This window comes from Balaenoptera ricei, chromosome 1 (assembly GCF_028023285.1).
Source record: "Balaenoptera ricei isolate mBalRic1 chromosome 1, mBalRic1.hap2, whole genome shotgun sequence".
In the NCBI taxonomy this organism is placed as follows: domain Eukaryota; kingdom Metazoa; phylum Chordata; class Mammalia; order Artiodactyla; family Balaenopteridae; genus Balaenoptera; species Balaenoptera ricei.
Window position 1 is genome coordinate 170,437,445 of NC_082639.1, and position 13,619 is coordinate 170,451,063.

The 13,619-nt window shown below is 34.9% G+C and overlaps 1 protein-coding gene across 12 annotated transcripts in view; it reads left to right on the forward strand.

Moving 5' to 3' along the window:
• Positions 1–13,619, forward strand: part of ENAH (ENAH actin regulator) — a 149,314-nt gene that overhangs the window by 76,096 nt on the left and 59,599 nt on the right. For all 12 annotated transcript variants that reach the window (XM_059941659.1, XM_059941650.1, XM_059941680.1 and 9 more), the window contains exons 2-3: positions 1,928–2,093; positions 10,601–10,778. In XM_059941659.1, the coding sequence (XP_059797642.1) occupies positions 1,928–2,093; positions 10,601–10,778 (344 nt within the window). The remainder of the gene's footprint in view (positions 1–1,927; positions 2,094–10,600; positions 10,779–13,619) is intronic.

Sequence of the window (13,619 nt, forward strand, 5' to 3'; positions counted from 1 at the left end):
GATTGTATGCTGTAAGAGGCACTTTGCCTTAGCTTGTTTCTTTCTATAGGGTTATGTAAATTTTGTCCCTTAACAAGTATTTTTGTTTTGAGCGATGAAGAGATTTCAACTGCTGTGCTGACAAAGGCTCTTTAATCAAGCTTTTAAAAATAATTCAAGCTTTAGTCATTGCCTCGTTTTTACTCCCAGAACTAATTTACTAAAAAAAATTCGGTGCAGCATAAAAATTTAGACAGTACCACTGGGTTTATTTCAGTGTTTGTGCTGCACAGGTATTGTTACAAGTTTTTGTAAGATTTAGCTAATGGAAAATTACAAGCATGTATAACCCCACTGTTCTGGGTGGTTTTACTGCTTGGTGCTGTGACCTCTTTAGGTCTCCCATGATCTGTCATCAAGTCACACAACAGGTCCAGTGAAGCACATACATAATACTGTTGAGAGATGGGCCAGAAGTGTGGGTAAGAAGGGAGGGCATGAAAGCGACTTTTTGTTTCCCAGGATGTTGGGGAAGAACCCACGTGATTTACTGTTTAAAATCTTGAAGGCTAAAATTGGTGGAATGAGCAGTGCTTTCGTTAAAGATGGGGTTGGGTGAGCTACTTAGCGTCTCCATTAACAGCTGCTTAAGCGTCAAGATAAGTCTTCTATATGGAGATTGAGTCATTTTAATTCGGTTAATAGTCAGCATGGAGTTAATATACCTGTTCTGTAGTTCACTTTTGGTATTTCATTTTAAAAAAATAACATATGGTATAAAATAAAGTAAAATTCCAATCAGTCTTTTTTTAATATAAATTTATTTATTTATTTATTTATTTTTGGCTGTGCTGGGTCTTCGTTTCTGTGCGAGGGCTTTCTCCAGTTGCGGCGAGCCGGGGCCACTCTTCATCGCGGTGCGCTGGCCTTTCACTGTCGCGGCCTCTCCCGTTGCGGAGCACAGGCTCCAGACGCGCAGGCAGGCTCAGTAGTTGTGGCTCACGGGCTTAGTTGCTCTGCGGCATGTGGGATCCTCCCAGACCAGGGCTCGAACCCGTGTTCCCTGCATTGGCAGGCAGATTCCCAACCACTGCGCCACCAGGGAAGCCCCCAATCAGTCTTTTTTACCCAGTATTATTTTGGAATATATTTGAAAGATGAAACTATTGCTTAATATAGAATTAAGATCATCTCTACATTTTATTTATTCATGTATCTCAGTATCACTTGGTAACAAATAATTGAGATGAGGCTGAGATTAAAGATTCTATCATGGAGTTGGTCTTCTTTTCTTCAATATTTATTTGTGAAGCTTAGAATTTAACATCTAGAAGAATCCTTAGAAATCATCTTATTTTACTTTTTCATTTTTAAGTGAAGAAATTTGAAACATAAGATGTTATCTTGCCTGAGTGGAGTCAGGGACTACTCAGTCACGGTGCTGTCCATTGATTGCTAGTGGCCACTCCATATCTCAAGGGGCAGAAGAGCCTAGCAGAATTTGTTATATAGACCTTGAAGCAAGCCTGATGATAAAAGTAATTTTGCCAGTAAAGAGAGGTAATCACAAACAGTTCACCAATGTTATAAACATATGTATACAGTTAAATAATGATTAATTTATATTTGTAGTTATATTCAGTTTAATGAATGTATTAGATCCTCAGCTTTAGAAGAAAATGTTTCTTATATCTAAGTGCTCTTTGTGGATCCTGATCTCTTTCTGGTCCCTCATTACAGTTCATTTTTTGGTCTGTCTTCCCCATCAGACTCCACCCATAAGAGCAGGAAGCCTCTGTCTTGTTCATTGTTGCTGTTTCTAGCACCCAGTAAAGCACTAATTGTTGACCAACTGCTCGGTTAGCTAACTCTGGTTTATATGGCTATGTGGGAAGCTTAGCATATTTTAAGTATCTTAAAAGTTTGCTTTTCTTCCCCCCCACCCTAGTGAACAGAGTATCTGTCAGGCAAGAGCTGCTGTGATGGTTTACGATGATGCCAATAAAAAGTGGGTGCCAGCTGGTGGTTCAACCGGGTTCAGCAGAGTTCATATATATCATCATACAGGCAACAACACATTCAGAGTGGTGGGCAGGAAGATTCAGGACCATCAGGTAAGGGTCTATTAAATTCTTAACGTTATCTAGTATTACATAAGGACTTGATACATTCAGTAAAATAAAGAAGTATTTTAAAATTATAGACAAAAGAGTCTCTATGGGAAAAAGGATATCGGTTTGCCTTCCCACCCTCTCCACCTTTTATAAAGCCTGAATTTAGATGAGGATTTAGAACTAATTGTTCAAGAATATAAATCTGAGTTTTTCAGTTACGAATATTCTTTAGATGCTTTGGCCTTCAAACTAGCTAGGTTTTGGAATCCAAAGTAAATTTAAGACAAACTAAAATGTGAAATACACTTAAGTAGCAGAGCGTGTTTAAGGAATTCATTTCCCACCAAAGGTATGGGGTATGGGATTATAGGAAAGAGTTCAAAATGTAAGTAGTTTCATAAAATATTGTTAAATTCATATACGATAGAAAAATTGTAGGTATTAAGGTTGCCGGAATAGTTAGGCTTTTGTAATCATGTCTGCCATGACAACTAAGCTTTTACTGATTCCCTGCTCTGGATTTCTTAGAAAGGTGACTGGATTATCTGATTACTTGAGTTCTTGGGCCTTAACAGATCAGGAGCAGTAGATAGAGGAAAATATAAATAGGGTCTTGTTAGCATTAAGTATATACCAGTAGCAGTGAGGGCTTTTATAAAGAACAGATTTACAAAATACTTTTTTTTGGCTCTGGTAAGATGGTAAAATCAACCAATGTTAAACATATGCAGGAAAAATGTAACACATTTCCATCTGAGTTCTTACTAAAGAAAGGTAGGTCCCTGCATTTCCACTAGGAGACCGGGTGGTGTAGTGTGGTGTGGCCAGATGCTGCAGCAGCCCTGTGTTTTGGGATGGAGATTATGAACTGGTAGTATCCAGGGGCTTAGATTTTGTGGCCTGTGAGAGGCTGGGCTTTGAAACCAGCATCTCTGCATAAAGCTGAGGCCTCTTCAAGGGGCTGCACACCATAAAAAGAGGACTTAGAAAAATCCTCCTAATCGGCAAAGAAGTTTGTTTCTGTCTGAGCTGATTTAGGAGCTCCTCTGAAAAATGGAAACCTCCAACTTCACTTACACAACTCCAGTCAAGAAATTAACCAATACTGGTTGCAGGCCAGTGAAACTCCTAGGGCACCTGGCAAAAACAAATGCATTGCTCCCCTGGAGAGGAACTTCTAAAGACCTGAATCAGTTTGCCGAAAGGCAGGTCACTGAATTTAGCAAGTTTAACTATTAATACTAACTGTCCCAGCCTGCCCTCTGTCCTCTCAGGCCCCCTGCCCTGTTCTTCCTCCTCCCTAGCCTCCTTCCTTTTGCTTTCTGTGCCTGTTGCTCAGCCCTTCTCTGGTCTCCACAGTCTCTGTACCGAGAACCCTCTCTCCCTGGGGGTATCCAGGTCATTCTGAGTACTTTCTCTCCCCTTTGTCTTTCCTCCAGCAAAGTGTACCAGCAGTGAGTTAGGCCAGAGACAAAGTGAATACTTCCTAAGATGCTACTATAGAGAAAAACTGGAAACTGGACAACTAGAACTTTGTAGAAATTATCGAACATTTTAAACACAACATTCCAAACTAGTAGCTGTAAAATAAATTTTTGGTAAATTCAGTGAATTGGTCATTTGATAACACTGATGAACAAACCTAAAAGTATCTAAATATTGGCAAAAAAGAAAATATTTAAAAATAATTGGATCAAATCATTATTTGTAAACTTGAATATAATGTTATATGTCAGTTATACCTCAACTGAAAAATAAATTAGAAATCTGTGTAAGTCAGGAAATTTCCATATGAAATACTGAAATTTTTATTCATAAGAGAAGTAAACTTTCCTATGACTTCCAGTTTTGACAAATGGAGTGTTTCTTAAAATACTGGAAATTTAAAAACACACTCCTAAATAATTTGTGACACTAAGATGAAATCATTATGAAGATTAGAAAATGTTTAAAAATTTAAAAAAACCAACCTCGATCTGAGTGACAAGATATTACATATAGAAACCTGTGGCATGTCTAAGTTGTCCTTAGATGGACCACCCACCCCCGCCCCCCCGTTTATTCTCATATCTGCAAATCTGTTTCTGTTTTGTCATGTTTGTTCGTTTGTTTTGTTTTTTAGATGCCTCATGTAAGTGAAATCATAGCATATTTGTCTTTCTTTGTCTGACTTATTCAGCATGATACCCTCTAGGTAGATGGACAAATCTTAATGGCATATAATAAGCAAACCCATAAAAGCAGAAGGAAATACTAAAAATAAAAGAAAAAAATAACTAAATAATAAATAGAAATTATTAACACAGAAGCTGCTTCCCTGAATAAATTGGCAGAATCAAACAAAAAAATTAAAAGCTATAAATAAACAATATTAGGGTTGGAAAGAGATATCACTATAGTTATAGTAAGGAAATAAATTATAATATTATGAACAGCTTTACACTAATAAATGGGCCATTTTGTAGAAAAATATAATTTACCACACCTGGCAGAAAAGTATAGAAACATAATAGACCTCAGTCATAAAATGTATCAGTAGTTAATTATCTATCCCCAAAATTTAAAAAAAAAGGAGAACATCCAGAGCATTTATAAACAAAATCTAAAAACCTTCAAGCTATTACCTGTTTTATGCAAACGGTTCTAAAGAAGAGTGTTTTATGAGGCTAGTATAATTTTGATATCTGAGACATAGAAGAGCCATTTGAGAGAGGAAACTTATAAGCATGTTTCACTTAAGAACATTGATATAGATATAAAAGTCCTCAATAAGATATTAGCTGACCAAATGCAACAATGTATATGGGGGGAAAAAAAGACCACCACTTGACCAAATAGGATTTATCTCTTTATCTCAGTAATTTAAGGGTAGTTTAACATTAGATAACCTATTAATTTGCTAGGAGAAAACCTATAAGAAACAAGAGTCTCAGGAAAAACATTGATAAAATTAAAATCCATACATAATGATTCTCAGCATGTTTGGCATAAAAATGAGTTTTCTTAAGCTGATATGGATGAATAATATAAACATACAGCAAACATCTTACAAGATGGTTCAATGTTGGAAGGATTTCCATTAAACTCAGGAATAAGTTTGAGGATTTCAGCTTTAATCATCTTCATTTAGTATTGCAGAAGAGGTAACCTAGTAATATGAAGATGAAGAAATAGAAGCAGTAAGGATTGAAAAGGAAGAAACAGAGCTGACCTTATTCGCTGATGATATAATTGTCTACGTAAAAAATTCCCAAGAGTATCTGCAGATAAAATATTAGAACTAATAAGATTGTTCAGCAAGGTTGCTGGATATAACATCAGTATATAAAAATCAGTAGCATTTTTGTAGAACTAACGATAAACAAATTGAAAATATAATTTTATACAGATACTGCTTAAAGGAACAAAAATGATAAAGTACCTAAGAATAAATCTAATAAATAATTGGTTTCTTTTCATTCCAGAGTACCTTTTTTCATTTCTTAATGGTTATCAGTCTGTTCTACGTAGAAACATATTAGTGTAATTTATTAAACAACATCTAAACTTTCTGTACTAAGAGACATTAAAAAAAAAATGACCCACCATTTATTTGTAAAATTGAGTATGTACAAATTGTATACATATATATGAAAAGCTACCATTTTTCTCCTTAATACTTGAGTGCTTTTTATGTTCTAGGCATTGTAGTTAGGTTTTATATAGATAATAATTCCTGACCTTGAAGAACAATGCAGTAAAGAATGGGATATTATGCATGTAAGGAAAACAGCACAGTTAGTTGTTTCATTTATGACAAATCATTGCACAGCGAGGGCATAAAAGAATGATCACTTTGTTGAGAAGATGGGAAAGAGGGTTGTGGATGACTTCATAGACAAGATAAGCTATTGAGCCACGTCAGAAGGAAGTATAGGTGTTTAACTGCACGGCTTAATCTGTTACGCTCAGGCTAAAAATGGATGGGTGTGCGTAGGATGGAAATCACTAATCTAGATGCAAGCTCATTGGGTTTGAAGTATTAGGATTATGAAGAAGTCCAAACCTGATAACATCCTTAGTGAACATCCAATAAACAGTTATTATTGAATGAAGGTATATGCATCCCCCTTGACTTTGAAAGCTTTTTGAGATTATACAGCTTTGTCAATCCTTGAAAGTTAGAATCGAATGAAATAATTTGTTCACATTTTAAAATTTCTATATTGGAAAAAGTGAACTCATGATTTAGATAATTCTCTTTTGATTCCAGTAATATTTTCCTCAACTTTTTCTAATATTCTGTCACTGAACAAGTTGAAAAAAGTGAACATAACTATCTTTTTTTGCCTGCCCTTTTAACCTATTTGCCAAGCAGGGATATATATAGATTTGCCTTAAAATTTGGTTTATAATTTTCTGGTAATGTTAAATTCTAGCTTTGGGTTTCTAGTAGCTAAGGATTTGTGACCTCCCCACCCCGCAGCCCGATATGTATAGAAATCATATGGTAGGAGGCGATCATATCTTCTTAATTGTAGTAAAAATAAGAAAATTTACCATTTTAACCATTTTTAATGTACAGTTCAGTGACATTAAATACATTCATATTGTTGTGCTGCAACCATCACTGCTATTCATCTCCAGAACTTTTTCATCCTCCCAAACTGAAACTCTGAACCCTTTAAACCATAATTTTCCATTTCCCTCTACCCATAACCCCTGGCAACCTCCATTCTCCATTCTATTTTTATGAATTTTACTATTCTAGGCATTTCAAATAATTGGAATCATACAATATTTGACCTTTTATATATGGCTTATTTCACTTAGCATAACATCTTTAAGTGGTCATATTTTAAAAATAGTTGTCAAATTTGGGTATTGGTGGATGAGGTAATTTAATTTAGATAGAGCCTCTCTCTGTGAACCAAAACAATTGGACAGAATATTTAAAAGAAAGAAGTCTATTTGGAGAGCTTACGTGGCAATGAAGAATTATGGGTCCATGACCTAAAAGCAGAAAGAACCAGAGAAGTGAGCCCAGCTTGGGACCTGTGTTTACCTGGAAGCACATATCAGTTTTGAAAGAGGGGACTGAGTAGCTGAACAGAGCTTTTGGCAGACTCCTGGGACTAGTAGAACAAAAATTATAAGTTAGGGACTGCTAATGAGGGGAGGGTTGTCTTGGTAATCCCCCAGGCCATGATTTGGGACCCAGAAGCCCCATACCCTGGGGAAGAAGTTTGACTCAAAAGTAGACTGGCCTTTATAGGAACTGATACTCAGCCTCTAATGACGTTTTAATCACTTTTGGATTAAGGTAATTTGAGATTGTTAGTTTCCCTAGCTGCTTGTCGGAAACAAATGTAAATCTCCCCTGCAAAAATATAACATCATTGTAGGCCTCAAAATTTCCATATAGTTGTCCATAGACAATGTCTGGCATTCAGTCAAAATAACCAGAATGTGAGGAGACAAGAGGAACAGTAATAGAACAAACCCACTGGGAATCCAGTTAATGGGATTACCAGAAATTGACTTTAAAATAACTGTGCTTAATATATTCAAGGAAATGAAAGATAAGATTGAGAATTTCAGTAGAGAACTGGAAACTTTTTTGAAAAAAGAGCCAAATGGAAATGTTGGAATTGAAAAATAAAATAACTGCTATTAACAACTCAGTGATGGGTTTTACAACAAATTAGAAACCACTAAAAAGAATTAGTAAACTGGAATATAAGTCAGAAAGAAATATTCAGTTTGAAGCTGTGATGTTCTGAGAGAGAAAAATATGGACATATGAAAAAGCTTAAGAGACATAGGAAATACAGTAAAAAAAAGTATAAGGTATACACATACGTTATTGGAGTCCCAGAGGAGAGGAGAGAATGGGGCAGGAGCAGTAATTGAAGACATAATAGTGAACAAGAATTTTCAGAAGTGATGAAAGGACATCAACTTAGAAATGCTGTAAATCTTAAATGGGATAAATACAAAGAAAACCACATATAAACCCATCATATTAAAATCACTGTAAACTAAGTTCAAGGTGAAACTCTTTAGAGCAGTCAGTGAAAAAAGGACAACTTCAGAGAAGCAACAATAAACTGTCAGCTGACTTCTCTGTAGAAACAACAAAAACTTAAGAGGCAGTAGATTGCAAAGAACTAAAAGAAAATGAGTGGCCACTTAAAGTTCCAAACCTAATACAAATAGTCTTCAAAAATCAAGGTGAAGCAAAGATATTTTCTTACAAACCAAAGTAGAGATAATTCATCACCAGGAGATCTGCTTTGAATGAAATTCTAAACGGTGTTATTCAATATCAGAAATGGTCCAAACAGAAGCTTGAAGAGGGCAGAAGGAATAAAAAGCAACAGAAAATGTAACTATTGGGTAAATCTTAAGTGATCGTCAACTGTATAAGACTACTAATAATGTTTTATGAGGTTTAAAATATCAATGGAATTAAAACACCTGATAAAACTAGTGTAGGACTCCTAGGATGGGCATTGGAAGAAAGGGAATGTTATTGGAGATAAAGTATTGTAAGTCCTTGTATTGTTGAGGTAAAGATAAACATACTAGTTTTTATTTGTCTTTGATAAGTTTAAGGTACCTGTTGTAATCTCTAGGGCAGCCACTAAAACAACAGTGAAAACACGTATAACTAGCAAGCTAATAGAGGGGACAATAATAAACAACTCTAAAAGAAAGTATGATAGATTTAGACCCAAATTTATATATAATTTACATTAAATGTAAATGGACTGAACACTACAATTAAAAGCAGAGGCTGGCAGATTGGATAAATAACACAAAATTGATAGTATAAAATTATAGCTGCACACAAAGGACTGAGAACAGCCAAAGCAATATTGAGGAACAACAAAGTAGGAGGACATACTCTAGTGGCTATCAAGACCTACTGTAAAGCTACAATAATTAAGACACTGATGTTGGCTCAGAGATAGGCATATTGGCTAGTAGAACAAAATAGAGCCGTTTAGTCACTTGATTTATGAAAAAGGTAAACCTGCAGCAAGTTAATAGGTAGTGCTGGATCAATTGGACAGCCATATTGAAACAAAAAGGAAACTTGAACCTTATATCATACCATAGGCATAAATCAATTCCAGTTGGATTGGAGATGTAAATATGAAAGTTAATACAATAAAGCTTCTATAAAATAATATGGGATAATATTTTCATGACTTGGGATTGAGAAACATTTCTTAAACAGGTTACAAAAAAGCATTAACTATAAAGAAAAAGATTGTGAATTTGGACTGAATAAAAGATAAGAACTCCTGTTCATCAAAAGACACCATTCAGAGAGTGAAAAGGCAAGTCACAAAATGGAAGAAGTATTTGTAACACATAACTGATGATCCCAACAGTGGGATCATCCAGAATATGTAAAGGACTCTTACAGGTCAACAAAGAAAAAGATGGACAACTCAGTAAAAAAATGGGCAAGAGATTTAATTTAAGCAGGTATTCATAAAAGAAGATCTCTAGATAGCCATTAAAACATGAAAAGGTGCTAAATCTCAATATTAATCAGGGAAATGCTAACTAGAACCACAACGATGTAGTATTCATACCCAGCAGAATTGCTAAAGATTGAGTATACCAATTACAGTGTTGCACTGTATGTGCAGTTGTACAAGCTCTTGTATACTGCTGGGGGAGTGAAAATTGATAGGACCTATATGGAAAGCTACTTTGAGTTTTCTACTGAAGTTGAACATAGGTATGGCTTGTGACATTTCCACTGCTGGGTATGTGCCCAACAGAAATGTGTGCTCATTTGGTGGACATTTGGTAGGATGTTCATAACATTGTTATTTTTAATAACACCAAGCTGGAAATAATCCAGATGTTCATTAATGGGAAAATGGGTGAATAAACATGATTTGTACAATGGGATACCATAGAGCGATGAAAAAGAATAAACCACAAGTACATGCAACAAATAGATACCTCTCATAAATAATTTTGAGGGAAAGATGGCAGATAAATTACAATATGTATTGTGTAACTCCATTTATATAAAATCCCCAAACCTACAAAACTGATCTTTGATGTTAGAGGTATGACTAATACCTTTTGGGAGGCAGGAGGAGTTAAGGAGCAGGTTTCTGATGTTAACGTCATATCTCTTGATTAGGGTTTTGGCTACATGGGAGCAATCACTGAGATAACATGCTTATGTTTTACACACTTTCTGAATTTATAATACCTCAGTAAACATGTTCAAATATATTTAATGAGGGATATAGATTTTCTTTCGTTTTGCTGATTTACTCTTTTAAGGCCAGACCTTTGTAACTATCAGACAGCCTAACGTCCATCAGACTGTTACTTCTGCAGACTAATTTTACCCTAGATAATTGTTTTAACCATTTTTTGCCAAGGTGTGTCAGGAGCGGGTTTGAATGAATATGTCCAATCAGGATTTGTTGACGTTGTTGATTTTGCCAGTTATTAGCTTGACTATAAAAAGAATTACTGTCTTTTAGGTCGTGATAAATTGTGCCATTCCTAAAGGGTTGAAGTACAATCAAGCTACACAGACCTTCCACCAATGGCGGGATGCTAGACAGGTGTATGGTCTTAACTTTGGCAGCAAAGAAGATGCCAATGTCTTCGCAAGTGCCATGATGCATGCCTTAGAAGTGTTGAATTCACAGGAAACAGGTAGGGCGTCCTCTGGTTACTTGTTTTCTTGAACTGAAGTGTCATGTATATGTTAAACCAAATCTTTTCTGACCAACTTTTATTTAAATCATGTATGTATTTGAAGTGATTCTTGAATTTCTCTTGTTTTCTACAAAAATGTGAACTTTTGGTTGTTGATGATAAACGTGTACTATAAAAGGATAATCTTATGAGACTGTTAGTAGTTAGTAATTTTTTAACCTCATTTGAAGTTATTTAGTTTGTTTATTCCGATCTAGAACCTCAACTTTCATTGCAAGGACATGAGACCCAGAGAATATGCAGTAGATTGAATATGCATATTTGTCATCATCTTATTTTTTATGAAAAAACACATGTTTTCTCAAACATGTTTTTTAAGCCACTACTGAACTTCAAGTAGGACTGTCTACTTCCTAGTAGATAAAAATTCCATTCTGAAAGTTGTTTAAAGATTTTTTGGAGTGCCCTCAGGTGGTACAAGTCATGAATTGCATGTCCTCTGACACTGCATCGTGGTCAGAAAGATGTGTAGAAATAATTCACATTATTTTAAAAAAACACAGGATTTAAAACTGTGTATGTATCAGAGCTGAGCTTTTTTTTTTTTTTTGGCTTAAAAAAATAGGAAAAAATATACCAATTTGTGGTTCTCTCTTTAGGGAGATAGATTTTATAATCAGAAAATTAAGGTTATAATAAAACAAGACATGTGATTACTCTTGCCTTTGTGTATTTAGTAGCAATCTTATTGATATAAGCATGCCATAAATAAAATTTATTTGTATATTTTAAGAGGAAGGAACTTATATAGTTACATTAAAATTTGGTATTTTGTTGAAGGTATAGAATTTCAGAACCTGTTATAGATACTTTAAATTTTATACCTTGCCCTATTCTAAAAAGGATTGAAACATCTAGCCCATGTGTTAGTCTATTTCACATATGAATTTCAGAGTAAGAAGACCCTTTGGAATCTTGCTAAAACTACATTATGCCTATAGGTGGTTTATATTAGATTTTCTTTTGAGGAAATTAGTATCTCTATAAATAATTTGTACATAACTCTCGTATCTTATCTATTTTGAGAAAATAAATCACTGGAACTTCTTTTGGTTTGTCAGTAAGTCCAGAAAATAGCATAGAAAAGTCTGCTCGTATGTACAGTCTTGTATGTAGATCATCTAAGTCACTGTACTTTTCTTTCAGGCATCAGTATTTTATCAGCATTCTCCTGTAGGTATAGAATTGCTTTTCTGTTGCCATAGTTTTACCATAAGGAAACAACTCTAATTGTGGTTCTTAATATCTTAATTTAAATAGATCAACTACATAATAAATAATTAAAGGACCAAACTTTAGATCTAAGAGCATATGTATGACAATAACATTTGGCTTCTCCATGTTTGGAACAATGTAACATTACTTTTATTTCTGAACCTTCAAAAGAGTATCCATGGATATTGGGAATTAAATGTTACTAATTTAAAGTGGTTAAAATTATTATTGTTCATCTTGTCATCAATTTTTTTTAACCAATTGGAAAAGATTGTTTTTATCAGTGTATAGTCATATAATTTGTTTTAAAATGCAAATGCTAACTAATGTTTTTTTCTTCTGATCTTGATCTTTTGAAATTAATGAGTCTTAATGTGGAGAGACTCAATTACATTCTCTATTATAAAGTAATTTCCACATTATAGAAAGTTTAGTAAATGGGAAGATCACCCATCATCTCATTAGCTACACAAGCATTTTGGTAAGGCAGAAAAATTGAATAGATTCTTCTCAGATAATTTTGAAGCTTTATTCTCTTCTCTGTCACAGTCTCAACTTATCATGGGCTGAGGAAAGAGAGAGAATGGTGGAAGAAGTTGGTCCATCCTAGCCATCTCCTTGCATCATGGCCCCAGTCACTGGCAAAGGAACTTTTGGTTCTGTAGCTTTTTCATCAGAGAAGATAAAGAAAGCATATAAAATGGCTGATGTTCTTTATAATCTGATTTATTTAGAAAATGACTGTTTTTGTAAATTACTGTAGTTAAACACTGTCTCTGATTTTTGGTAGCATTAATTGGCTTGGCAGTGGAGGCACAGGAGGATTTAGATGATATGAATCAGAAATGTCCTCGGGAAAGGATACAAACTTTTCTGTAGATCTCTGAGGTAGGATAGGTATGTACCCCACCCCAGAGTTATTTAGTGGGCCCCTCCTATCCACCTAAACAAACATACCCAATAATATCACCTCTCATCTTGAACACCTTTTCCCCTTCCACAGCTGTTTGCTTTGGGTTCATAGCCAATTCCTTGCTAAAACCATCTATTCTCTTCTTGCCAAAACCAAGTTGGTAAAGCTTAACTCTTGTATGTCCCTCCCTAAGCAAACACTGTACCCCATAAATCTCTGGTCAGAAGCGAAAGAAACAAACTTATTCATGAAGGTAAAGTAACTACAGCTATTAGTCTTTTTTACTTAGTGTTTTGTCACTTTTTAAAACCAGTTTTCCATATTGAATGCTCCTGGCTTTTTTGTTTACTAGGTGTTAATGTATTATTCGTTGAATATTGGTTAGTCCTTCTTAGTGGCGGTCAGGCATTTTTAAGTTATGGACACCTTTGTTCAAACAAAATCTTTTTCAGATGCTCAGTTCATATACAGACCCCTCCCCACAAAACAAAAACAAAAACAAACCTCCAGAGCTTCTCTGATTAATGTGGGAGTTGGAAGCCCATAACCACTGGGGCACCCATGTACCCTAGAGCAGGATTTGGAAATTACTAACCCATCTTCTCTGCCAAAATAAAAAATCACACAATTCTCCCTTCCTCTTTCCCTTG